The sequence below is a fragment of the Chrysemys picta genome, chromosome 3, assembly GCF_011386835.1.
Source record: "Chrysemys picta bellii isolate R12L10 chromosome 3, ASM1138683v2, whole genome shotgun sequence".
NCBI classification, from domain to species: domain Eukaryota; kingdom Metazoa; phylum Chordata; order Testudines; family Emydidae; genus Chrysemys; species Chrysemys picta.
In genome coordinates, this window is record NC_088793.1 from 47,372,141 (window position 1) to 47,399,389 (window position 27,249).

General features: G+C 39.4%; 1 protein-coding gene across 2 annotated transcripts in view; it reads left to right on the forward strand.

The window, feature by feature from the left end:
- The window catches only part of FBXO9 (F-box protein 9), a 50,316-nt gene extending 24,309 nt beyond the window's left edge, over window positions 1–26,007 (forward strand). For both annotated transcript variants that reach the window (XM_005300222.5, XM_005300223.5), the window contains 9 exons: window positions 10,725–10,824; window positions 13,466–13,596; window positions 17,589–17,703; window positions 18,901–19,019; window positions 19,313–19,403; window positions 20,450–20,545; window positions 21,603–21,696; window positions 22,851–23,005; window positions 24,100–26,007. In XM_005300222.5, coding sequence (XP_005300279.2) covers window positions 10,725–10,824; window positions 13,466–13,596; window positions 17,589–17,703; window positions 18,901–19,019; window positions 19,313–19,403; window positions 20,450–20,545; window positions 21,603–21,696; window positions 22,851–23,005; window positions 24,100–24,208 — 1,010 coding nt within the window. In that variant the 3' untranslated portion in view covers window positions 24,209–26,007. The remainder of the gene's footprint in view (window positions 1–10,724; window positions 10,825–13,465; window positions 13,597–17,588; window positions 17,704–18,900; window positions 19,020–19,312; window positions 19,404–20,449; window positions 20,546–21,602; window positions 21,697–22,850; window positions 23,006–24,099) is intronic.
- The last annotated feature ends 1,242 nt before the right edge of the window (window positions 26,008–27,249 follow it).

Here is a 27,249-nt window from a genome sequence, read left to right on the forward strand (position 1 = left end):
CTCCCACTTTGTTTCTTTCCACCCATTTATATATCTTTTGCATAAGGCAGGAATCCTTTGTCCCTCTGGGTTCCCCCTCCCTTTCTCAATGGAAAAGCACTAGGTTAAAGATGGATTCCAGTTCAGGTGACATGATCATATGTTACTGTAAGACTTCATTGCCCTCTTGCCAGCAAACACATATACAGGAAGACTTACAGGTAAAACAGAGCCATCTGCAGTTAAATTGTCCTGGTTAATGGGAGTCATCAAGCTTCCAAACCACCATTAATGGCCCACACTTTGCATAATTACTATAGGCCCTCAGAGTTGTATTTCATATTTCTAGTTTCAGGTACAAGAGTGGTACCTTTATAAAAATAGGATGATCGCACTCAGTAGATAAGCTTTGTAATGATACCTTACAAGAGACCTTTTGCATAAAGCATATTCTAGTTATATTAGCATATTTTCATAAAATCATAGAGTACAATGTCACAACATCAACTCAGGCTAAGTTTTCCTCTGCATTCCTTCAGTAAAGAATATCTACTAGATAGTGACATTCCCATTTGAAGATGACATATTTAAACAGTGATTATTAGGTTGTTGCAAGAACATTATTCTAATACTAGACAGTAGCAGGGCTTTACTGCAGGTTTCCCAGCAAGCTTCCTCTAGTATACATAGGTTACAATAGTGGTCTTTATTTTGACCCAACTTAATACTCTCCAGACTACTGAGATATAATGAGTTATATTCTCTTGTTCAGTTAATTGGAGTTTGTACTAATACTTTACATGAACAAGCAAAAATCCTGTACAGCCTGTAATGCTTGACGTGTAATATTAGTATGGCTCCTATCTAATAAAGCCTTCATTACAACCACTTGATTTATCTGACCAAGTTTTATAGGGTTAGAGTTCTATTCCTGGTGGCTGTAACTTTAACTCCTATGTTCAGGGAGAGAAAAGCTCCAGTAACTTATCCTTCCTATGTTAAATAGCAAGAATGATTACCCAAATGCTTCAATCAGGAAATGAGCCCCAGCTGAGGTTCAAATACTATACCATAAAACCCCAGCACCACTATATCTAGGTGCTGCATGAACACAGGAAGAGATGCACAGGTCAGAACCCTATTGATTTTGGTGAAGAGTAGAAAATTAGTGTTTTCCAATTTTTAGCAAAATCAGTAGGGTTCTGATTAGAGGGGGCTGTCCAGGAAGGGGGGCAGGGGAAGGGAGAGAAATGGGAGGAAGCAAAGGGCCCACTAACCCTATACTTGAGATCATTGCCTCACCCCTGTATCTTAAGTATCATGGGTTGCACTACTCACCCTGGTCTGGTGCCGCCTCCTGGTTGCTGTGCGGATTAACTCAAGAGGTAGATTCGCTCTTCCACAGTTTGTATGCTGTCACAGGAATCACTCTTTTTCTCTCAGCAACTCCTCTCTCACTCCAGGACACATAGCATCTTCTTTGTGATTCAGCCCTCTGGCCACATCACTCACTGTTCCCCCTTCAGGGGTTCAATCCTAAGCAGTCTTCCCATTCACCACCCTGGTGTCACTACTTCAGTGGCTGGTGGGGGAACCCAGGTCCACCCTCTAGTCTGGGTTCCAGTCCAAGGACCCTCAACTCAGTAGTTGTGGACTTCCTCTCTTTGCCCTCACTGCTCCTTTCCTGGACTGCTTCCCCCTCTCTCCCTGAGTGTACTAGTTCCAAGAACCCTCTTCCCAGGAAGCAACTATCCTTTTTCAGCCCCAACCTGTACCCTACTACCTGACTTTATAGGCCCTCCCCCATCTGTTCCTGCACAGGTGAGCCTCTCTAATGAGCTGCCTCCAGCCTAAAGCTCCCCTGTTTGCAGCCTAATTAACTGATTGGGCCTACCTGACCTAATTCTGCTCTTGCAGGGCTAGTGGAAATCAGGCTTTTCTGATTTTCACCAAAATCAAGAGAGTTCTCCATCGGAGAAAGTAGAGAAGGCTCCTGCCTCATCTTGGGGTTGGGTTGCCAGCATGCACTAGAGGTCTCAGTTATTTCATGAGTGGTATCAGTTTTACATCAAGCAGTCGTCTTTCCAATGTTTTTAAAAAGGCCATTGCCATCCTTCACTCTAAGAAGATCCTTTGGTCAGCTAATTTTTGTTGGAAGAGTATTGCATTTTCCCCCGAAAGCTATCAAAAGTCCAACTATTATAATAGGGCTAGCTGTTTTTCTTTTGACTCCAGCTCCTTGGCTGACTGCTTAATGGAACCATGTCAAAATGACAAACTTCATCTCAGCTGTAGTTTAGTGGGTTATATGCCAACCAAATAGGGTAAAGCTAATTCATGCAGAGGTAACGAACCTCAGTTCTGCATAGTAGTGTCACATGGAGTTCTTGTAACATCCAGGTTTACGTTCGTTCCAGTAAGATGAGATATTACCATGCCACTAATGTAGTTTGGGAACTGGGGCATTGAGGGCTCAGCCTGAATCAGGGTGAGAAGCAAGGATGGAGAGTAGGCAACCTGCTACTTTAATTTTAGAAGTAGTGTTTCTTTGAAGTACTATAGCATTTTACATAACCCTTCACTAGTTCAAGTGTTAATATCAGCAATTACTGTCTAATGGCACTCTAAGGCAAGAGGCATGCTGTACAATCTAGTTAAAGTCCTGAACTGGCTGACCTCTGAACTGGACTCTTGTAAAGACCCCTGGCTTTTCCCAATCAAACTCCTATTTTTCCAAACCTTTCTGTTGCCTCTATTAAAAATAGGCTAATCAATGTAAGTGACAGGAGACTCAGGGCTGGTCTGCACTTGGGGCGGGGGGGAGGAATCGATCTAAGATACGCAACTTTAGCTACGCTATTCACGTAGCTGAAGTTGAAGTATCTTAGTTCAGCTTACCTGGCGGTTCTCACGGCGGCAAGTCGACTGCCGCGGCTCCCCTGTCGACTCCGCTTACTCCTCCTGACGAGGTGGAGTACAGGCGTCGATTCGGGGATCGATTTATCGTGTCTAGACGAGACACGATAAATTGATCCCCGATAGATCGATTACTACCCGCCGATCCGGCGGGTAGTGTGGACGTGGCCTCAGTCCACTATAACTTCTTAACTTCCTGTAGCCAGATGCCAATACCCACTGAAGAGAAGACAACCTTCTAGTAAGAGTCCAGGGGAAAAATAATATAGCCTGATTCAAAAGTCTAAGATATATCTACACTACAAGCACTAGAGCGGCACAGCTGCAGTGCTCCTGCTGTAAAGCTCTGTAGCAAAGACAGTTACAACAGAAGGGATTTTTTTGTTGCTGTAGTAAATTCACCTCTCCAGAGGCAACAGCTAGATCCATGGAAGAATCTTCCATTGACCTAGCTGCTGCAATGTTTCTCTATGGTAGTCAGGGTTGTGACACACCTTTCTACCCGCTGCACTTAGCATGAGGAAGTCTTGTCTGTGCCTGCTGTGAATCACCTCCCTGAAACCACCAGCCTCTGGCAACAAGCACTGCCTTGCTCTCTCTGTACAGGTTAATAGGCACACACCAACCCCTGAGTCCTCTGAGCATTCCTCTGGAGTCCTCTGCCCCTCTTTCACTGAGCACTCACAGCACTCTTAGATCCACTATTCCTAAAGGAATAATGCATACCAGCTTGTAAGATTCAACTTAGGATCACTGCTTTGCTTAACATACAGCACTTAGATAGCGAACAGAAGAATAAGTTTATCAGAGAAAAGTAATTCAAGTGATATAAAGAGAATAGTGGAAACAAATGGTTACATATCAAACAAAATCATAACATGCTTTCTAGAGTTCAAACTTAACAAGGCATTTTCCTGTCTCCTTTAAGATAGTTTACCCCAAGTCGTTTTCCCCCCATATTTTCAACCAGTTGGGTAGAGATCCCTTTTCATAAGATCAAGCTTGCTAGCAGCTTATCTTCACAGATTGAAGGAATGAGGATGTACCTCCATACCCCTTATTATACCCCCAAGTTCATTGTCCTTCGTTGTAAACAGAGCTCTCCATTGCTGGTTCACTTCTTCCTGTAAAATTTCCTCTTTGAAGATTTCACAATCCTTCGTTAGCATTTGGCTCAGATTGTAAATGGATGTCCATTGTGAACGATACAATATTTAATTTACATTTAAACAGATAAACAAACATTACTTGCCTGAAAGAAAACCTGTTTTTTACGTATCTGGTGTACAATCCTTAGATATAGACCTTAAAAATGTAATTTTCAGTGTGTGTGTCTATATCTATATATAGATATATAGACACACACAACTCCTTACACAGTGTCTGTACATATGGTTTGCAGTGATACTGATGGGCAGTGTGACAAGCTTTCATTAGCGATCTTATATGACATTCTTTTGGTGAACCCATGGATCCTTGTACCCCTGTGCCCTCTGGCAGTTGGCATCCAGAGGTTCTTGGGTCACAGCTGCATCTACAGCGAAGGTTAGGTCAACCTAACTACATTGCACAGGGTGTGAAATTTTTCACAGCCCTGAGTGATGTAGTTAGATTGACCTAAGTTTTAGATGTAGACAGGCCCCAATCACAGAATTTTGCCCGGAGTCTTCAGTTCCCACAGTTAGGAGGTTTGAACACACAAAAGTCTCCAGCTTATGTTACAGGTATTGGACTGCAAAATTATTTTTTGCTACAGACAGCAGACAGTTCTGGATTTTGAAAGTTCTCCAGATTTAAACTTATGTCCTTATTGTAGTACAAAACATTGAGTCAAAGCGGTCTTCAGAGGCACATGCAACGTTTGTCTTGAACTTTTTAGAACAGACAGAATGATCTTTTCACAAACATTGAAGTTACTGGCAGTGCAAGTGCACATAATCCAATGATTGGGTTTCAGTTTTCCAGTATTCAAGTGCTGTTATACTGTCAAAGGGCACTTCACATGTCATGTACAAGTCAAAATCATGTTTGAACTCTTCTGCCAGGCAAGGAAAAAATGCACAGAATATTTTTATAGTCGCTAAATTGCATGACATCTGTGCCTGGACAAATGGTTGGCAAAAAGAGATCCTGTTCCAATGACTACATTGTGGATATGGTTGCCTTCAGTTTGCTTTGAAATTCTGATGCAAAAGCCAGCCTTGCAGATGAAAGGAGTTGCCATTTGGAGCCCATTGACTTGAGGTCCACTTCTTTTAAGGCATTATCTACATCAGACGTAACTTGTTAAGCAGTGTATCAATGCAGTGTATCATGGTGCATTTGTCTCCATTTGCCAATGAGCCCTGTTGATTCCCCCCCCCCCCCCCCAAATAAACAAAGAAAAGATAAATTGCAGCACAGTTTTCACTGGTTTCCAGCGTCTTCGACCATCCAGCATAGTTTCATTGTCTTCTTTGAGGTAACTGTATTATCTTCTTAGCATCTGTCATGCTGTCCTAATGCATATGAATGAATTTTGCAGCCTTGAGCCAGGAAAACCAGCGTAATGGCACAACATGAGGGGTACCCGCAAACCCATTGGTCTCATGTTGTTGCTTGCAAAGACTTTAAAAAATGCTTGCTTCTGCATGTTGTCATTTTTCAATTCCACGAATATGTTGAGTATGCAGAATGTATTAGCTTTGATTGCATGATTAATCGGTATACGCAAAAGATGCCTGTGACACAATATCCTGAACAAAGTTTATGGGATTAAGATAAACTTTACTGAATTAAGTTAAACCTTATTGAATTATGGTTAATATCTTTGGGGTAGATTATATTAAAAATGCAATTGTGTATAGGTTGTTTTGGTATAATATATTCCTTTAGTAGAGAGGGGGATGCTAATGTACTTCCTCCATTATCAGCCCTTTGAAGCCATCCCTTAGAAGAGGTACACATTTACTAGTTCAAACTGGATTCTGCAGGGACCTACAGACAAGGGCTCTTTGGATGAATAGCCTAATTTTAAACTGATTTATGGTCTTCATGATCCAAGAAAACACTCAGGGTCTCTGGAGGACCCCAGTCCTTAGGGAAGAATTAAAAGGACCAACTGTCTCAATTTCTCTTGTTAACTATCTCTGAAGAGAGAGCAGGCAGGTCTGTTTAGGCAAACTGTCTTTGCTGGGGATAATACAGTGAAGGCAGAGAATTGTTCAGCCTGAACGTACACTAGTCAGAATGACAGGTTTGGAATGACATAGGGGTCTCCACCCACTAGAAGTGATGGCCAGGAAAGTTGGAAGCCTGAGAGTGGATGCCTTTGCTGGACCACTAAGGGGGAAAACAGGTGTAGTTACCTGGAACTGTGACAATGAGTAATACATGGAATGTGCAGCATATGCGGATACATTTCTTTCATGTCTTTTACTAAGCGTTGCATGTACATCACAGAGTCACTGTTGATTAACACTATTTTCCCACATTTGACTGTACTCTTGCAACACATCAAATTAAAACGATCCCCACTGAAGAACAACAGAGGCTTTCAATAGAATAGTATTAATGATTTATTCCTGTCAGTGTAGAACAATGATGTTCATTGCTGGCTGTCCAGAAAACTCTGGGGTTTTAAAGAGAATTTCTAACTCCTCAAAAGATCCTTCGTTGCAAGCTTGGGGCTGAGAGAAAAGTTCAGGCAGGTATTTTTTTTCCAGCTGAAGAAGTTCTGGGCCAGTGCAGGCTTGTGAAGCAGAACTATTACAGAGCTCAAACCACAGACATCATTCATTGGAATCACGTTAAAATACTACGCCTGTACCAGATTGTGTGGAAAATCTGAAGTTTCTTCCTTCTTTTGTCTCATTCTTCCAAAACAGGCTTCTGTTGAAGTATCGCCTACCTTTGCTTGACTTTAATTCAATTTCATATGAGACGTTGTTCAAATGTTCAGCAATACGATCTGCCTGTCCAGAGATTTGTTTTACAAACTTTTCAGTGCAAAAGATCCTCTTCTTTTCCAAACTTTCATTTTGAATTTGAGGTCAAGGTGTACATTGCAGTATTCCTCTAAGGTTTTTCTTTTGATTCATTACTGATATAAAATGACAAAAACTCCAATACACTATGTTAATCAGTCAGATCTGCAACTCCAGCACTGTTTGGCAGCTGCTGTAGCACTTTGCCACACAAGCATCTAGTCCTCCCACCCTGAATGATCCTGGCCTGGCCACATGTCCAGCCTCACCAGGAAGGTGTCCTGGTCCTCCCAGGATCATGATGGATGAGGATGAACCTCCTGCCATTAGGCAGGCCACCTTGCTGTTGAACAGCTCCAGTCACGCACATTCAGCTGGTGAATGAGGGAGTGAGGCCATGACAGTGCGGCTGCAGAGGGCTCCCTGCTCTGCCTTAGAACCAGTGAAACCTGATGTCTGGAGGCACAAGGTGCAGAGAAGGCTGCAGACATGGTGAGGCAGAGCAGAGATCCCTGGCCAGGACTGTGAGGAGGAAGAGGACAAGCCCCCTGCCATTGGAGAGGCCACTCTGCTGTTAGCTCCTGAATGGGGATGGTCCCCATGCTCCTAGCTAATGAGGGAAAGAGTGGGGTGGTGATACTGAATTCCTACAGGTGCAAGGTGCGAGGAAGGCTGCACTCATGCCAGCTGTTACCAATGGATATTTTTTCCATCTATTTCAGTATGTCAGCTGACAGAAACATTTACTAACATTATCTAAATTGAATCCTGTCAAGCCTAGCTATAATGGAGTAACGGCTCTCCCTCGCTCTCATTTTTTGGGAAAGAGGGCTGACCTGGCTTAGGCATCTACATCCAGAAGAGGAGTCACAGCTGTGAATCCCCAGCAGAGATAGGCGTCTAACTACTGGCTAGCTTACGGGTTGTCAGATCAGCTTGCTGCCTTTTGTGAATCCCTTTCTTATGTACCTAACTCACCATGTATTTTATAGGAAGCTTGAGTACCTGTTTAACCTACACACCTCCTGGGTAGTGGTACCGAGACCATTTAGAGAGCGATTAATGAGTCTACTAAAGCTTTTAGCTCATGCATTTAGCTCCTGAGGTTCCAGGTTCAAGCCTGCCCACCGACTACCAAAGTCTGTTGGTGTTACACCTGATTCCAGGGTAAGGATCGCACTGGGCAGCAGGTCACGTAAAAGTTAGATGTTGCAATGCTCAGCATTGCCACACAGTCCCTTTATGTATATAGCCCAGAGTGCATAGTGCACAGGAGAATCAAGACTAGCTCTGCAGGTCTGCTCTAAAGCAGGTTCTTGCAATCTCTCCGTAAACTTCAGAGAAGTTATCTGATCTTTGGGGTATCCTCCTGGGTTGTTTTAGTAGCAATCTTTTCCTCCCCTTCTCCTACATGCCAGGCCTTTTCCTTCTCTGGCTTTCACCTTCTCAAGCTCCAGAGAGGAATGGAACTATATAAATCCTAGTCCTTTACTCAAGAAATGTTGAAATAGAAACAAATGAAATATACACATGCTAAACTTAACTGGTCAGTCACTTTTGGCTTGGTGCATTCCAGCTCTCACACTGTAAGCAGACACTAACACAGGAAGAGAGCTTTGTCTTCAATGTCTTAACACTTTTCCTTCTCCCTCTCCATTCCCTTATCTCTTCCCCTTCATTTGTTTTCTTTCTCTCTTCATTCCACCCAGACCCAGTCTCCCTGCTCTCTCTTTCTTTCTGTACATTTCTAGCCAGGTCATGGAAATTTTCTCAGACACCCAGTAGCTAGAGGACTAAACCCCTAGGTAAAGAGAAATACAGAGACCTTGGGCCCAGCTCCACATAGGTATTTAGGCACCTAAACCCCAGATTTAGGAGCCACTGTGATCCACTGAATCCCTGCGGGCACCTAAATGTTCACTTTAAAAGTTCCCTAGGCACCTAAGTTTCTACCTCTGGGCGTGCACACTGCTGCCTCAGACTAGGTATCTGGACACTTACCTCACACCTGAGCCACAGTGTGACCCACAAAGTGGGGGAAGATAGGCAGAGGAGCACCTGTTTTAGCTATGAGGCCTGATCTGCTAGGTATGCTCAGAGGCCACCTATGGGATTGAGTCCCATTCAAAATCAGGGGAGTGGGGTGTGAAAGAGAGAGAATAACTTTATAGCCTAGTGCTAGTGCACCCACCAGGGAAGTGGGAAACCCATGTTCCAGTTCCCCTGCTCCAGTGACTATTATTTATCTAAAGAGGAACAACTTCAACAGGAGCGATTGAGGGAGCTCAACATCAGAATACCCCATATCTCAGTGGTTAGAGCACTCTGAGAGGTGGGAGACCCCTTTTCAAGTCCTCTCTCCCCCTGTGGAGTGGGGCATTGAACTGGTCTCCCACATGCCATATGAGTGCTGTCAACACTGGGCTAAAAGTTATAAGGTGTGCAGCAGCACCTCCTTCAGCCATTTTGTGTGGAGTGAGGCAGATACCTAACTTGTTCTCACAAGAAATAAGCCATCTGACTCCAAGAGAAGGGTTCCCAGGTGTGGATCACAAGCAGAGATAGGCACCTCCCTGCTGCCTGGACTTAGGTACCTATCTCTGTGAGAGGGGCAGGGTGGGGCTTAGGACCCGCCTCTCTCATTGGCATCTCCTGTTGGTTAATTTGGGGGTCTCCCCGCTACCATGCTGGCTTGCAACACCTAAGTCCCTTTATATAGTTGGTCCTTACTCCCTACAGGCAATACCCACTTGAAAAATCAGCCTGCTTTCTCTCTCTCTCTCCCCCCATGCCCTGCTAATAGAAGAGATGCAGATTCTAGTATTCCTACTAGGGTGCTTTTCCCAACTCTTATTCAGGGACACTCAGTCTGGATATCAGCCTTTGGTTAGTAAATATCTGAAATTAGAAGTATCCTCTCTGGATGCTAGAAACAGATGGAGAATTCTCTGTTCCCCATCTCATTGCAGAGCCTTATGGCTGCTTGCAAAGATTTTGGGATGGTCTCTGCTCCTCTATATTTCTTTCAACTTTCTTGCTGCCTCTGCACTTTTGAATGAGATATCCTTCCCAGTGACTAGCTCCAGTGCCTGCCATCACTACTGCTGCTTTGCCACTGAGCAGCAAAGTGAAATTGACCTGATTCTTGTCCATGTCACTGATGCCTACAAGGGTTCTGAATAGCAGCATTTTTACTCTGCTTTAGCTTGGTAAAGTTATGAGCATCTGAAAGACTGATGTGAAAGCATCTGATACTGGAGTCATCTGTCTGCAGACTTCCAGTACACTGCTGTCATCCTTTCACGCTCAGTTCAGATTTGGCAAAGCTCTTTGCAGCCATAAAAACATAGAAACTTTATGGACATTGGAAGCGAGTAAGAGTTGATGGGTGCCCAACATCTTTGGGAAAAAAATCAGGCCTTTATGAAATTTAAGTGTATAAAACACCCTTACCTATCAAGCCTTAACTGGCACTCCCATAGAAGATACTGAATGAAAATTAATTATGTAGAAGCTGATGGTATGTGTCCTCCACAAAAGGGGCAAGTGGATTTTCAAGCCCTGATAGATGTGTCAAATAGGTCCATCTTCCCTGCTAAGGTTACCATTTTTATTCTAATTGGTTTAGGTTAAATTGGATAGTAAAGAAACAACTGGGAGGGATGGGATTAGTGTCCAATTGGGCACACTGATGAGCAGCTTTGAAAAAAATGATTTTTTTAAAAAGTGTAATGCTATAGAGCCTTCCTGGCCTTAGTTACAGTACAGTTACAGCTAAAGTCATGTCTCGGGAGGAGCTCAATTTTGATCACTAGAGTAGGCATTAAATGTGTTCTAAGTTGTAAATATTACCTCTGTTTTCAGCCATCAAGTTTTATCGTCTAGCCATGCAACTTGTACCTGATATAGAGTTTAAGATCACCTATACGTGGTCTCCGGAAGGTGATGGTGTTGGAAAGAGCTAGTAAGTATGACAAGTTTACCACTGAGCAGCACAGGAGTGCACACATTTACACATTTTGTTTCTAATCCAAAGACATTCATTAAGGTGCCACCTATCTGTTTGTAATATAGTCACCTAATGTTTGAGAAGCATCTTTTTGTTTAACTTCAATTTAATTAGTAGCATGCATTATGGAAAGTTATATAGATCCTTTAATGGGCCTGGGAACACATTTTATACCAAACAATACAATGAGATGCAGTTCTTAATTTGTTTGGAGCCAATTCAAACTTAAATTGAGGGATTAAAATAATTTAGCAGAAAATAGTTACTAGGTGATTTAAAAATACAGAAGCCACCATATTACTTTTTACTTGGAAATTCAGCTCTATAAGCTATGCAGGCAGGATCATTTTTAGGCTAGTAAGAGCTGACATTGATTCTTGAAAGTTACACTGTAGTATCAAAAGAGTCTGCACTTGTAGGCTTGTACATACGTAGCAGTTAGACTTATTTTCCTCTTAGGGTAATAGCCAAGTATAGGATTATCTGGGTATTTAAGTGAACCCCCATTAACATCACACAGTGAGGTAAGAAAAATACTAGATTATAGAGTAGAGTTTTATAAAGTTCTTTTATATTCCTAGTATTTTCCCTCCCCTTTGAGCGACTCTCCGTTAGTCAGTTCAATCTATTGATGAGGACATGAACTTCCTTGTGGTCTTCCAAAAAATTTTTTTTCCTTATTGCCCCTCCCCAACTCCAGGTGATTCCAGGGCTGGAGCCAGCTTTCTTATCCTGCCCCCTTATTTGTTTTATAAAGTAGCATCTGCAGAGTATGCCTTTTTAGAAATGTTTGTTAGCACTATTAGTGCTTCTGCTCTCTAAACTAAAAGGTTGTAGAAGTTCTCTATGTCACACCAGCAAAAAAGTATAACAAGCTACTATAACAATGTTCTGTAATAGCTGTCATCTCTTCCAGTAATACAAGGTAAGTAATGAACACTGTTTTATCAATTATCACTCCCTTTCTCCACAACATCTTACTAGAGTTTTAGGCCTAGAAGGCCAAAACAGAGTTCTGTCTTCTCTTTACAGTATTTTAAAGATCCTTTTCTAGCTCTTTCAGCTAGAGTTGGAGCTTTTTTTATTCCATCACTTCCCTTATTAAACCCATCCCAATTAAAATTAAACTAAACATGCAAAAGAGAAATATAAGTAAGCTTCTGGAAGTTCTACACAAACTGTGTGTTCTCAGAGAGCTTGTTAGTCTTCTGGGCAATCAAAAATAATATACGCAGCACCTCATGAGTAAGGTTAGGTAGAGTCATGTGGTTTGAGTGGCTACTTGTACACACCTGTGTAGAATGGTTGCCCCTGTTGTAGAGAACTCAGATTTAATCTTTATGTTGCAGTAATATAATTTTATAGCATATTAAACAATGTTCATTAACCCTTTAGCATAGGGAGCAATCCATGAAGACACTTAGGAACCTAAGTCTTGTTTTTAGGCACCACTGCAATCCACAGAATTCCCACTGTACCCTGTAGGCACCTGAGCTCACTCAATGCCTAAGTTTTTGTCTCTGAGCAAGGACTCTGATTTACAAACTGAGGAAGCAAAAACAATGAGGAGTCCTTGTGGCACCTTAGAGACTAACATATTTATTTGGGCATAAACTTCCATGGGCTAGAAAACTGAGGAACATAATTGTTCAGCCTCCTGAGTGGCATGTGGGACCTGATCTGGTGGGTGTGCTCAGAGGGTGCCTACTGGATTGGACCCCTCAGGTGAATAAACACAACAGGTTGGCGGGGGGGGGGCATGTAGGAGGACCTCCGCCCAGTGATTAGGCACTCATCCAGAATGTGGGAGATTCCTGGTTCAAGTACTCCCTCCTCCTGAGGGTGAGAAGGGATTTGAGCAGGGATCTGCCACCTCTCAGGTGAGTTGCCTAACCACTGGGCTATGGGGTATTCTGATGGGCCTCAATTTCCTATATTGAAGTTATTGTACATTAAGTGAATAATTGAATAATATTAATTTGGCCAGAGAGAGTTAGAGATCAATATGTTGATGAGGAAAACCACAAAGGGACACTATTAGTTTTAAAAAGTAAAAAGTGACACCCTTCCCCCAAAAATCCTTATAATAATTACTATAATGAGCTCTATACAAATATAATTTACTTTTCACTGGTAATGCTGCTGTTTTATTTCTTATGCGCTGTTCATCTTAGATGACAAAAATAAATTAATTGCTTTAATATTTTGCTGCTCATAGACTAGCAGAGTTCTTCAATGATTGTGTTGCACATACTGCAGGTGAATGTAAAAATCCAAACAGCGAAACTGCTTGGTTTGGGATTAAAAGAAAGATAACTACAGAAATATTTCTGTTCATATCATACTTCTTAAAAAGACATCCTTGTTTTAACAAAACCTAAATAAACCTGATTAGGCCTCTTTTTTTTCTTGGCAAATTAGATTATCATTATGTGATAAGAAATCTTAATGACTGTACTTTGATCTTAAGAAACACAGTAATTACAAAGTACAAATCAGAAATAATATCAAATGAGAAGAAAAGGTCAGTATGAATACTAGATGTTGGCATATTTTGTTCCAGTCTCAGGTTTTGTTTTATTTTTCTTTACTTTAGCATTGAGGATGGTGATGATGATGGCAAGATGGCTGATCTTTTGTCCTACTTTCAGCAGCAGCTCGCTCTTCAGGAATCCTCAGTCAAACTTTGTCAGCCTGATCTTGATGTCAGTCAGACTCATATCTCAGGTGTGAGATTAATTATGTCATAAGTTTGTAAGGAAGGAATTCTTAGAGGTATATTTTTGAGCTCAGCTTTAATAAAATGTCTTGTCTCTTTTTATTCTAAAATATACTTTTAAAGAACTTTCTTGTAAATGACTCAAGGTATCTATTTGTTCATTATTATAACTGGATGTATGGGAAGAAATCTCATCAACTGGTTTAACAGCTCTTTCTTCATACATATTCTGGCCTTGTTCCTGTAGTCTATTCCACGCAGGCAGACTCATGCAGGCTTGCAGGCTCAGAACTTCACTTTGAAATTTACTTAGCTTGTTCCCTGGGAAGACTGTTCACATGCTACTTGTCTTCCTTACCTCTGACAGTTTATTGGGATTGGGAGAGGGAATAGGCTGACATTGATTTATTTTTGAATATAATATGGAAGGACTGTCTTAACACTTAACCTGCAATCCTGAAAAGACATAAGCAGGTGTTCAGTCCTACATACTGTGAGTAGTCCTATTGACTTCATTGGGACTACCCCCAGTGCGGAAGTAAGTACATGTATAAGTCTTTGCAGGAGTGGGTCCTAAATATTGATTTCTTAACCTTTATTATTGTGCCTCTGGCATATTTTTTTTAAAGCTGCTATATACCTTTCCTTAACAGTGAATTTGTGTTTGGAAAAATGAAACAGTTTCACATTTTCTGGTACACATGAGTCTGCTACAATTATGTGAATTAAAGTGATTTGTTTTATGGGAAGTGGATATTTTATATTTCCTGGTGGAGAGTATCCGATTCCTTTCAGTGAAAGCAAACATTTTTACAATTGTTATAAATGAATCCATTCACACACACACTAAAAAACCTCTGGCCACGCTATTTTAAAATGGCCAGTGATTTTTGGGTGCCTCCATTTTGAGCACCCAGCTTGACTCCTAAGGAGGGGTCTGATTTTCAGTGGGTAGGTGCTCAACACTTTCAGAAAATCAGACCCCTATGAAGCATCTCATTCTGTCTCCACAAAATCACTGGTCAGCTTTTGAAAATCTTAGTCTCACTACTTTTCAAAGGAAGCAAAATAGAGTAAATTTATGGAACTTCAGCAGAACTTTGGCACTATTTCTATTGTCTTCTGTGTTTAACTCAGACCATTTAGAAAGACCATTTTTCTTCTTGATTTTTGCCAAAAGAATTTGGAAGCTTGCACTTTGTATACCATATTATCATGAGATCCCAGCCTGAGTGGGGGAAAGCCTCAAGCCCTCCTCTCCTGTCGGTATTTCTTCCTCAGTCTCCATGATATTCCTGCATTTTACTATTCTGCTGCTCTGCTCTGCTTGTAGTAGAGTTGAAAGTCACTAAAATCTTGATCTTTAATCCATTTGTTAATCGGGTTAAGGATCACTATTGATCATTTCTGCAGCAGTCACAGATCCACTGGCCTAGGGAGAAAAGCAGCCTGGATGTGAAAGAGAACTTGAGAGAGTGTGCATGTGCGCGCCAAAAAGTCAGGTTCTCGGTTTGCAAGATGCTGTAAACACATAAGACACTGTCTCTGCCCTAAACTGACATTACTTCCTTACTTTTACAACATTGAAATGCCAGCAAAGAGTGCTTTAGCTGTATTTCTATTATTTTTTTCCATAACTGGTGTCTGGCATACAGAAAGAAATTAGAATGTGAGTGAGACCCAGAGAATGAGAGAACACTAGACTAATCAAGGATGGCAGTAGTATACAGATTTTTTTTTTTTTTTTTTTTTTTTTTTGAGTGATGATTAGTTCTTGGTGCAAGACAGCAGGGGAAGATCAGACTTCTACTACTTAACATAAATGCTAGATTTTTATTTCCCATCAAGAGTATAGGTAATGTTTGTTTTTTAGCAAATAAGATGTTTATGATCTGGACAACATTCCTCACCAGAAGTCTAAAAAAACTTTAGTTTAATATTATACATTTTCTAGACAGTGGACACATCATTTGAAATAATAGCTTTCTACAGTGGGTGAAGATATTCATTGTGATGGGGCAAGCAGCAAAAATTCTATAACGAAATGCAAAACCAGCATTAATGCAATGTTATGGCTGTACAATTCTGAATAAAGAGAAGTCTGGAAAGTCAAAAGTTAAGGTACCATGTTCACTTGGCCCTGTTGCATATCCTACATAAAGCATACATTTAACATAATCAGTAACATGTTAAAGAAAACAGGAATAAAAAGATTACTACATATTTACAACAGGGCTGCATTAACATTGCTGTCGGAAGATATGTACATTTCCAATCTTTTTTAATTGACTTGTGCAGTCTTAAGTTTTTGCTTTAGATTTCCTAGATCTTGCTAAACGAGAAAAGAATATAAGTATCCAGTTTCACATGCTTTGGCTGACTGATGACTATCAAATGATAACCATTGATGTTGTTCAAGTTAATAGGCCCCAGTTTGTCAAAGGCTCATGATTTTTAAGCTTCTTTAAGATCTCAGCTGTGTAAGCAGCATATTACATTCTAAGGAGTTATAGCTAATGCACTTAAGTTGCCAAAGACTGACTGGAGCCTGTTTATGTACTGTATTGCTATGCATGCATGTGTGCACAGCTATCAATGGTATAGGAGCAATATAGTTGTTAATATACCTGTTTTTTTAATTACATATGCTTCAAATGGTATGTTGAAAGTATCTGCTACTAAATTAAAGCAAAGTTTTCAAAATGGAGCAAAGGCATGACTCCTCAGTTAGGAATAATTCCATGTTGAGTTTTAACTTCCAAAGTTCAGATGTTTGTATCAGGTGAACAAATAATCTGATGTCATAAAAATAAGTATCTCTCTCCCCCCCCCCCCCCCCCCTGCACTACTCAAATGGCTAAATGCTGTTTGCCCAGATTTTCCAGGAAAAAAGTCACCTAGGGCTGAGACCAAATATCAAAAAACTTCAATTCAAAAGAGAACTTTTTTTCCAAAAAACAACGTATAAAAACAGTTATAATTGAATAGAAACAGTTTTGTAGCCTTAACTACAGCATCTGTCACTGGTGACCACTACACTTCTCTAGCTGTTTTTACTAAAGTGTATCAGAGCAGTTTAGACTGAGTAAATCTCACACTTGCCTTTTGTGAAATAGGTGTAAAGGTTATTTAGGAATCACTCAGCCCCGGGCAGTAGAAACAGCAACTGCTTAATAGCATACAGCAACACTCTTAACAGTAAAGGTTAAGTAGTAAAGATGATTATATCCAGCTAAAACTGCAGAGAAAATTTAGGGAGGTGGAATGCAAGTAGATGGAATTCTGGCTAAAACCCCAGGATTTTTTTACTCTACCTTTACTCTTACGAGAATTTTCCTAGTATCTCACTTGTCGATAACTTTGGACAGGATCTTGATTTATTTGTGTTTAAAGTCATTGGAAAGAGTCCAACAGTACCATGCCATCTGACATCCCATTGGCTCATTACTGACAGAGGGAGGAGTGATACAGTATAGATTCACCAGCACTAATTCCTGCAGGTTATACATGTTCCTAGTGGTGTCCCATACAAGTACTGAATTGCCTGAACCTCCTGAGCTTTTGAAGTCAGAGCATCACAGCTTGGCTTCCACGCAAGATGTAAAACGTTATGTAAGAAATAAAATGTTACTTTACATGTGTGATGTGCACAAAGAGCTTTCTATATATTAAAGCTGCTGGAGAAATAATTGTTTCATAAAATCAGTGATATACCTGTTGTGCCCCGAAAAGATATGTAGCTGTGTAGTCTTTAAGACCACATCTAAAAAATATTTTGTTAGCATGTCGTGTCTTAACATTTGTATATTATGTGAAGTTCTTTATAGTGCATCATATATTTTTTTGTAAGGTATTTGGTTGACTATTCCCAGTCAAACTTGTTCTCTAATTTCCTGTGAAAAACAGGATTTTGGTAGCTATCAAAAATAGGATCGGGGAAATAATTTATTTGATTATTGTCATGTTACCATGTGATCACTTAATTATTTTCTGTTCACAGTGCTGCCTATGGAAGTGCTAATGTACATTTTTCGATGGGTGGTTTCCAGTGATCTGGACCTAAGGTCATTAGAGCAGCTATCTCTGGTCTGCAGAGGATTTTACATTTGTGCCAGGTATAATTGAAACTTTATCCATAGAGTGAGATATTCACCTTCTGTTCTTTTGGGTGGAGAGCAAGGAGCTTTTCTTAATCTTAGTCTTTAACCTGGTTACTAGTATAAAATTGTAGCCGTAGACATTTATTTAGGTAGAAAAAGTCTGTGTGGGAATTAAAAAATTGCTGGTGGCATTTATCTTAATCAAATTGTCATTTTCTTGAGAATACAGTTTGTTTACCTTAATGTGAGCAGGGACTGTATATTGCTGTATAAACAGTTAAAATTGCCAAAAAAATATAATTTTGTGAAAAACCCTGCCTAATAGATGAGTGCTGTGCTGGGACTCAAGATCCCTAGGTTCTATTCCTGCCTCTGCCATTGGCCTGTTGGTGACCTTGACCAAGTCTTTTTGCTTCCCCGTGCCTCAGTTTCCCCATCTGTAAAATGGGAATAATGATATTGACCTCCTTTGGGAAGTGCTTTGAGATCTGCTGATGAAAAAAGCACTATATAAGAGGTTGGTATTATTAGTATTGGTATATAAAGACTGGTAGTGAATCCATAGAGGAAAGCTGCCTGTATTAAGAAAATGTTTTTGCTGCCTGTATTAAGAAAATGTTTTTGCTTTTAGGCTGTTAAATCTATATATTGGACTAAATCCTGCTCTACTTATTCATGAGTAGTCCCATGTTAAACTCCTGATAATACTAATCAGGTGCTCAAATACACCAATGATGTTTGTGGTGTAAATGTCTGGATAGATAGAAGCTATTAGTCTAATATAAGCTAATATGTTTTGGTGATATTTGAATGATGTTTACGAGCAAGGAGTACCTTTGCTCACAAAAGAGAGGACATATTGTTAAATGGAGTTGAGGAGTCCTAAAATAATAGTACCGTGACTTTGATCACCATGTAGACATCACTAAGCAATGCCAGGTTGACACACTCAGAAAGTTCTGTGCTGTATTGTCACTGCTTCATATGTTTTACTTTTTGATGAGAAAATGGCTTTCTAGCTCCTCAATGATTCCAAGTTCTATGTGGCTTAATAATTTAGTAATTAAGCAGTCTAAGAAAAATGCCTTTAACTCTATCCAGACCCCATCTACCACTACGTTCTTAAAGTTCCCCACTCGTCTTTTGTGCCTTGATAGTGGAGTTCAGCAAGGTGCTATAAAGCTATGGGTTTTGCTTTTATATCTTCACTAGGGATCCTGAAATCTGGCGTCAAGCCTGTTTGAGGGTTTGGGGCAGAAGCTGTAATAAACTTGTTCCTTATACCTCCTGGAGAGAAATGTTTCTGGAAAGGCCCCGTGTTCGATTTGATGGTAAGGAGTATTTTTGGAAACAGATGTCTTCATTGTTATGTATGATTTTGCCAGAAAAAAGTTGCATAATCTTTTATTTCTGTCTAATTATATAGTGCCACAAATGTTAGGCCTTATCTGAATTCAGTTTGGTTTTGAATATGCAGATCATCTTTAAAAGAAAGTTCTTCCTCCTTTTTAGGTAACAAAAATATAGCTGAAAACCTATACAGCCATAATTTTTAATCTTGTATGTTTATGCACTTTTAAAAGATGCTTGAATTTTTAGGTACTTATTTGCTTCATTTCTGTAGGTGTGTACATCAGCAAGACAACATACATACGTCAAGGAGAGCAGTCTCTTGATGGTTTCTATAGAGCATGGCACCAAGTGGAATATTACAGGTAGAACTGTAGTAAACTGAGTGAGGGAAGTATTTCCCCCTCTCTCCAAGTACTGTTCATTCAAATATAGATCTCAATACTGCAAACACTAGTAGTTCAGTTTAGCTCAGTGGAACACTAAGTGTGTAAAGTTACTTGGGTGTAAGTATTTCCAGGATCAAGGCCATAAGGAATACTATTACCTCTGGTCAATAGAGGTAGGTTTAGAAACTCATTTTCCTTCTCAGTTGCACCGTCTGCTCATGTCAAAACTAGAGCTTTAAAGATGCCACAGATTTCTCCCTCTCCCCAAATCATTCCTTTCTTTGCGCCCATCAAAATAGTGCTCAGAAAGAAAAAAAAAAAAAAGAGATTAAATAAAAATTACCTTTTAAATTTACTCATAACCAAGCAAGTAGATTTAAAGGCTGGTTTTTTTAAATCTGCCTTTTGAACTCTTTCCAATTACTCATTCACTGCCTTTCTTAGCCTTCTCATTCCACTATTCACATAGCTAATTGTTCTACTCTGCTGTCCCCTCCTGAGTCTAAAATGAGCTACAGGATACCAGTCAATCGCATAATCATTCATATGATTTGGAAAGTATCAGCCTGTCTTTCTAGATTTGGTATCTGATCTTAATATCTCAAATCTGATACTTAAGGTAGAGAAGCACTATCAAACAGACTTCTTCAGATTAATATGAGTTAAGAGCTAATTACATTTATCTCAGTGGGTACTGGGTAGGAAGAAGGTTCCCAAAGTTTATATAAGATTCATCTTGACTTCTAGTCAGTAGCTCCTTTTCTGCATTCCTTCTCTGAACAGAAGTTCTTAACTTCTGTGCTCTTGCAAAAGTCTGCATAGTTTGGTCATGTGGTCTCCCAAACCAGGTCTTTTGGTTTCTGATGAGCTGTTTCTATGCTTTTGAAAATATGTGAAAATCTGTTTTTAAATGCTAGGAATTAGCACCTGTAATGCTACACCTTTCTGTGAAGGGCTCCCATGAGAAAACAGAATGTCTACTACTTTTTCCAGGTTTTTATTGTATAATTGTATTTTTGCAGATACATGAGATTCTTCCCAGATGGTCAAGTAATGATGCTAACAACTCCTGAAGATCCTCAATCTATTGTTCCTCGTTTACGGACTAAAAATACAAGGTATGTTGAAATTGCACATTTGTCTGCCTCACGCAGAAAAAGGACGCTTTTCATAGAATCATAGAACTGGAAGGGACCTCGAAAGATCATCTTGTCCAGTCCCCTGCACTCAGGGCAGGACTAAGTATTATCTAGACCATCCCTGACAGGTGTTTGTCCAACCTGCTCTTAAAAATCCCCAATGATGGAGATTCCACAACTTCTCTAGGCAATTTATTCCAGTGCTTAACCAATTTATTCTAGTGCTTAACCATGTTAACTCATGTTAGCCTCTAGATTTAGGAAAAGTAAAAACAACAATGGAAACATCATTTATTGTTTCTATTGTGCCAGAGATATTCATAGTTCTTTACAGGAAAATTTAAGACCTAGTCCCTGCTTCAAGGGACATTACAATTTAAGACCCTGATTCTGGAATCAGACATCTGATTGTAAGATCAAGGCCTTGGACAATGTCTGGAGAAACTCAGAGTGAACAGATGGAAGAGACATGCATTGTTGGTCTTGTGATTTCAGGATTCCCCCCTCCCCCCAAGAAAGGCAAGGAAATAGGAAAAGAGGGCAAACAGTGAAAGGCTATCTGAACAGAAGTGAACGTCTAGGAAGGAGTAGAAAGAATCAAGGAAATATTAGTTTCTCTGGGTCAAGGAGGATGTTTCCTCCTTGAAATGTTCCCGTGAACTTATTAAATTATTGTGGAAATGTGTTTGCATCTCTAAAACAATGCAGTTTTGAGCTATTGCATAAGAATTTGAAAGTGAAAATAACTAGAAATTGTATTAAGAAAACTGACTAGCCAGTCTACTCTGTCCTACTTAAGAAAAATACTAAAAAGCAATTTTATGAACATTATAATTCATCACCTATAACAGGCCTGATGCTTTACAAAACACAGAAATATTCCCTTGCCCAAAGGCTCACATCCTCAAGTCAGTAATGGAAGGAAAACTAGATCTTACAACTATTGTCAGTCTTAATGCTTAGGTGTTTTTGTAGCATAAATAAAAACTAGTCTCCTTAACAGTACGTGCTTGAGACCATCCCTTTAACCTTCCAGAACTGATGCAATCTTGCTTGGCCATTATCGCCTCTCCCAGGATACAGACAATCAAACCAAAGTATTTGCTGTATTAATGAAGAAGAAGGAAGAGGTAGGTACCAAAATAAAATACAGAGAAATAAGAGAACAAGAGGGTAAGGAGAGTGGGATTTTTTTTCTTCAGGCTTCCCCACAATTGTGTCTTTAAAGAGCATATGGAGGTGTGACTGTATTAGAGATTTGCTAATGAACTTGGTGCATGAAGTGATGTCAGATAAATTACCACACATTAGAGCACTTGTAAAATATAACAACTTACTTGTCTCCTTCCAAAAATATATTAACTTTCTGAAGCAAGAAAGCAGTCTCTCGGAATCAATATATCGTGCCAAGCCTATTTGTTTGTTGTAAAATGACTTTGTTCACACTTAGACACCATTTCTCCCCCAGTAAGCCCTCTTCTGCCAACTGTTCCCCAAGCTTGATTGCTACACAAGGCCTGTATTAATTTATAACAGCCTTGCTAAATTTAAAAAGAGATGTGTATCCCCAGCTCACAAGATGGTGGCATGAGAATTAAGTCAGAGGAAGAAGAAAAAGGTGGGAGCAGCAGCAAAGACCTTTTTATGACATCACCTTTCATCTGTATGAAACTTATTTCTGCAGCATTAAATAAACAAATCTAAATAATGAATTCCTGGTCAAGAATTTAACTGGGAATAACTTTCAACAACAGATGTTGCACAAAAAAAGAAACACCTATAGTAAGTAGTGTCAAAGTAATTACAAGGGTTGTGTTATTGTACATGCAGCTAACTTAGTCTCAGTTTTTCCTCAAACCCTATATTGAGTTTGAGAAATTTTATTTTCTATGAAGTCCTGCTCCATATGTAGCTTGGTATAAGTTAAACAATTTTTCAAGTAATATTACTACTTAATTCTAGAGTTTCCTATGTGTGAGACATAGTGTAGGATGTGTGCTAAATAAGGAAGTGGTAAAACGTTCTAAGAGTTCTGAGGTTTAAACAAATGACTTGAAAATAAAATAATTATGGTCTTAGTTTGGCATTTTATCATCACTCTTTCCTTCTAAGAACTTAAAGGATCACTACTTTTTGGCAATGTAAATAAAAGTGTCCTATATATGAAAACATAGAGTTTTTGCTATTTCAGGATCTGTCTTCACACTTATTTAAAGTGTTATGGTAAACCATGGTAGTGCTGTATGTTCTTTGTGTGTCACTAAACTTTGTGTTTATTGTACAGAAACCAATTGACTACCACAAATACAGGTATTTCCGCCGTGTTTCTGTACCAGAAACAGAGCACAGTTTTCATGTAGGACTACAGCTATGTTCCAGTGGCCGCCAGAGATTCAACAAGCTTGTTTGGATACATCATTCTTGTAACATAACTTACAAGTAAGTTAATAAACTGAGAACAAGATGTTTGCAAGTAATAAGGCCGGAAGCATTCATCTATCCCATGACAAAATGTGCTAAGAGTTTTGTGGTTTAAACAAAGGAGTTGAAAATAAAATAATTATGGTCTTGGTTTGGCATTTTGTTAGCATTCTAAGAACTTACAGGATCACTACTTTTTGGCAATGTAAAGTATGGGAAAGTATCCTAAACATGAAGGCATGGAGTTTTTGCAGTTTAGTAAGATTTGTGAATAGTATTTGATCTATTGTACTCGGCAATCCTAAGCAGAAATATTTTTGTTCCTAGTAAACTGTTCACAAATATATATAATGCCATGTCACATTGAAAGCATGACTTGTATTTTGGCTATCTCCTGACTCTCCAGTATGTGCTTGTATTATTAATAAAATGATTATCACGATAAGCAATGGCATTCCACACTGCATTATACTTTCCATTCCTGTTATAGGATTCAGAATTTGGAATCCAAGGAGGAGGATATTGCCCTAGTAAAGCAGCCATAGCTAGGAATGTTTAATGTAAAAATACCATATTTGCATGCCTCAATGAGAATCATGAATCTGTACTACAGTAAAGTGATATCATATCTTATTAGCCTATTTAATGCTCATAGAGTTAGATTCCCAGTTATGTTCTCTATCTAGCACATGAGGATAGCCTCCTGACCTATACAAATTGATTTGTGCAACACTGTTGTTCTGCACCAGTGTGGAATTTGCCCATTGGCTGAAGTCTAGCATAAGGGCTATACACCATGTAAGCCCTGTTTGGAGGTTTTAATTGGGACCTAAATGATGCGTAGCCCTTGTGCTGTCCAACAAATGAACAACTCCTATAAAACACAATGTCACAGTGTAACAGTTACAATCTTTTTAAGGATAACTCAGGTTGAAAATATCAACTACTTAACTGCCCTGAAGTGGTTAGCTTGTGTGTCTGTGGCTTTGTGCATACTTTGCATTATGAAAATACTGGATTACTCCTTATCACTCCCCTGAATACAGATGGAAGGATTTAAATGGCAGTTTATATTTGATGAAGGTAACTCACTTTTGTAACGTTCTTTGTAGATCTACTGGTGAGACTGCAGTCTCTGCTTTTGACATTGACAAGATGTACACCCCTTTGTTCTTTGCACGAGTGAAGAGTTTTACTGCATTTTCAGAAAAGCCTCTGTAAGAAACACATCTCTCCTTTTGCCACTCTTGCATGATTAAAAGATTAGAGCAAATGAGCACTTAAGTTATAAATCTGTATATATTTGAAACTTATTTTAAAGTTTTGGGAATCTTTTTGGAAGACTATACTGGTAATATGTTCTATTTGATTTAGGGTGGCCGGGTTTTTATTGTTTTGAAATCAAGCTTATGAATTGTTTTAAACACATTTATGTTGTGAAAAGACTTTGATAACATGAAAAGTTTTTACATGTCACTTTTCATACAGATTTATGAACCATTCTCTAAAATGCGAGTCTTCATCTGCCTATGCACCTTAATGATATTTCAGTCCAGGAAGAATAATAATAGAAAAACACTTACTGTACATGTGACTTAGTGTGTGCGTGCTTTGGTGAAGGCTCAAAATGTGAAATAAGTTGTCCTACATCTGTTTAAAACTGTGTGTGACTTGAGAAAATAAATTTTTCTTTTAAAATAAATGTATTTTGTTTGCCTTTAAGAAATGACAAATTAAGTGCAAAGAAACCTGAAGAAGTGTGAAGTTCAACCATAAAATTCAGCCAAACCATGGTGATACTGCACCATAAATGTAATCTGATCTTGATAGCAGCCCATTAGAGCCTATCATCTCAGGGTGGCAGACCACTCTCAGGATCTGTAAGCCAGCCACAAGGGGCAAATGGCTGGCTTTCTCCTCTGTGGTCTAGGGAAGGGCTCCTGGAGTGCATGGTTCTGCTGGGGTGGTGTCATAGTGCAGATGTCACTAGTGTGCTGAATTTGAGTATGCACTGTTCAGATTTAATTGTGCAAATGAGAACAGGGCTCACTCAAACATGTTTGTATTTTGTTGTTAATCCTTCCCTGCTACAGAAACTGTAAATTCATTGGACATTTGTCATTCTTATTAAGTTAACTTCTGGGGCTGCTACAGATTTTCAGGTACCATGTGTACCTAAAATATGTTCCTTGGATTTTCATGCAGTTACTGTATGCGGCTTCTCCTGCATATATAACGTGGGAGTTTGGTGCAGATACTGTATGCTGCTTATGATAAATATGTACTTTGGGTTCTAACAACTAAAGCTTCTAAGTGTTTTTGTTCTACTAGATTCATGTAAGATTTCTTTTCTTAAAAGTAATTCCTTATAAATTTACCTTCTGAACAACTCATTTCAAAATACTAGGAATTAAAGAGGATGCAAGTACAAAAAAGCTGTTGAAAACTTTACTTGTTCCATAATTTGTAAAGTGTACCCTTGCATGGAGCTACACAGTTAAAATACATCAATAAATTAGCATTTTGCAAACAATTAATTGCTATTTCCTAATGTACCCATAAGTCACTGACTTTTTTTCACGTAGTAAAACATTCTGCATTCAGTAAGGAGCCTATACAATATACTATATTCAGTTACAGCATGATTGAGAGAAGTAAAAATATCAGTTGCTTTAAAATCTCAGTTTTTGGTCTTCAAGATAATGAAGTTCTGTCAAGTACATAAACTAGGAGTGCCTGTTATGAAGTTATCCATTGTAAGGGTTATGGTTAAAGCTCTGATTTTTAGATTATCTTTAACTAGTCCACAAATACCATCTGTACATAAAGAAATATCAGTTTGACTTGTATGAAAGAGGTTAAAGATACCAACTTTTTATTTAGGTGACATCAATAGTTCTTGATTTGGTAGCTTAGTGATACTTCAAGCTTGTTGCACATACGCACTGTGTAATAATGTATGTAACCTAACCCTATTTGAGTCTTTAGCCTGTACAATAAAAGCAATCTGAGGCTTACAATCTGAGGCTTTAAAAACACTATATCTGACATTTACCTGCTGCTTCCGATCTTTTGTTTGTTAGATTTCTTGTACACATACATTTCTGAGGCTTAAGTCTGGGGGTAATTTCAAGGCTGGCATGTCCTGTTGCACAGTAACTATGGCATGGTGTAGTTTCAGAATCTAATCACTAGTGCAACTTTACAGCAGAGGTTCTCATTTTTTTCCCATACTAAAGAAACACCAGGACCCTTCTCTCCATCTATCTGGAAAGTGGCTCGTACTGCCTCCTCTACACCCCATTTAGTAATATGGGAAGTTCAAGGTGGTTTGCCAGCAACAAAGGCTGCTAATATTTGTTCACATGCTAATATTAAAAGTATATATGTGACTTGAGCAAAGATACTGATTGTTTGGTCCTATATTTTTACTCAGCCCATCAATAATGTTATTGTCTGTCTACCAATTTCTAACGACCCATGGTGTGGCCTTTAGCTATTAAGGAAATATGCTCTTACATCTAGTATTTCAAAACAGTTGTCCCTCAAGGCTAAATCAGCAGTTAGGGACAATAGTAAATATAGTCAACATGCTGAAGGGACATGTGGTTTTCAAGTTTACTTGTACATCAGTAGTACCCAGACAGGAGCCATCTCCCAGTGGGCTTTCCAGCTGAATTAAGACAAGATGTGACAAGTGGGTGTAACAAACAGAGGGAGGACAGTTATAACAATGATAATGAACATATTGTTGCATGTGCCTATAAGTGTATCATTGTGGGTTGGATCAACGACACCCACGTTCAATATCTTAAAAGGAAATCTATGCTCCTCAGCATTTGGTCCACAAAAAGACTTTCTGATCACGAAAGGAACAAGAACCTTGATTTTTTTTATATGGCCTGGAAGTTTCTACTAAATGCTTTATCACAGGGGCCAAATAAGACTGAATCTCAACTGGTTGACCTGAACTGAGAACGTTCTCTACCATGTTTTGAGTTTACCTGTTGTCCACAGTTTGCTGCAAAGTGCTTCCCCCCACCCTTTTCTGACAGATCTAATAGAGAATAAAATAGTGTTCCCACTCTGTTATACAGTCCGCATACTTTGTATCTGTTAGAGCAGTGTTTCTCAAATTGGGGTCCACAAGGGTACTCCAGGGGGGTCTACGGGCACTGTTGATCAACTCTTCTTCCCTCCCTCCCGCAACAACTCCTCCTCCCAGCGCCTCCTGCATGCCAGGGAAGGAGGCGCTGGGAGGG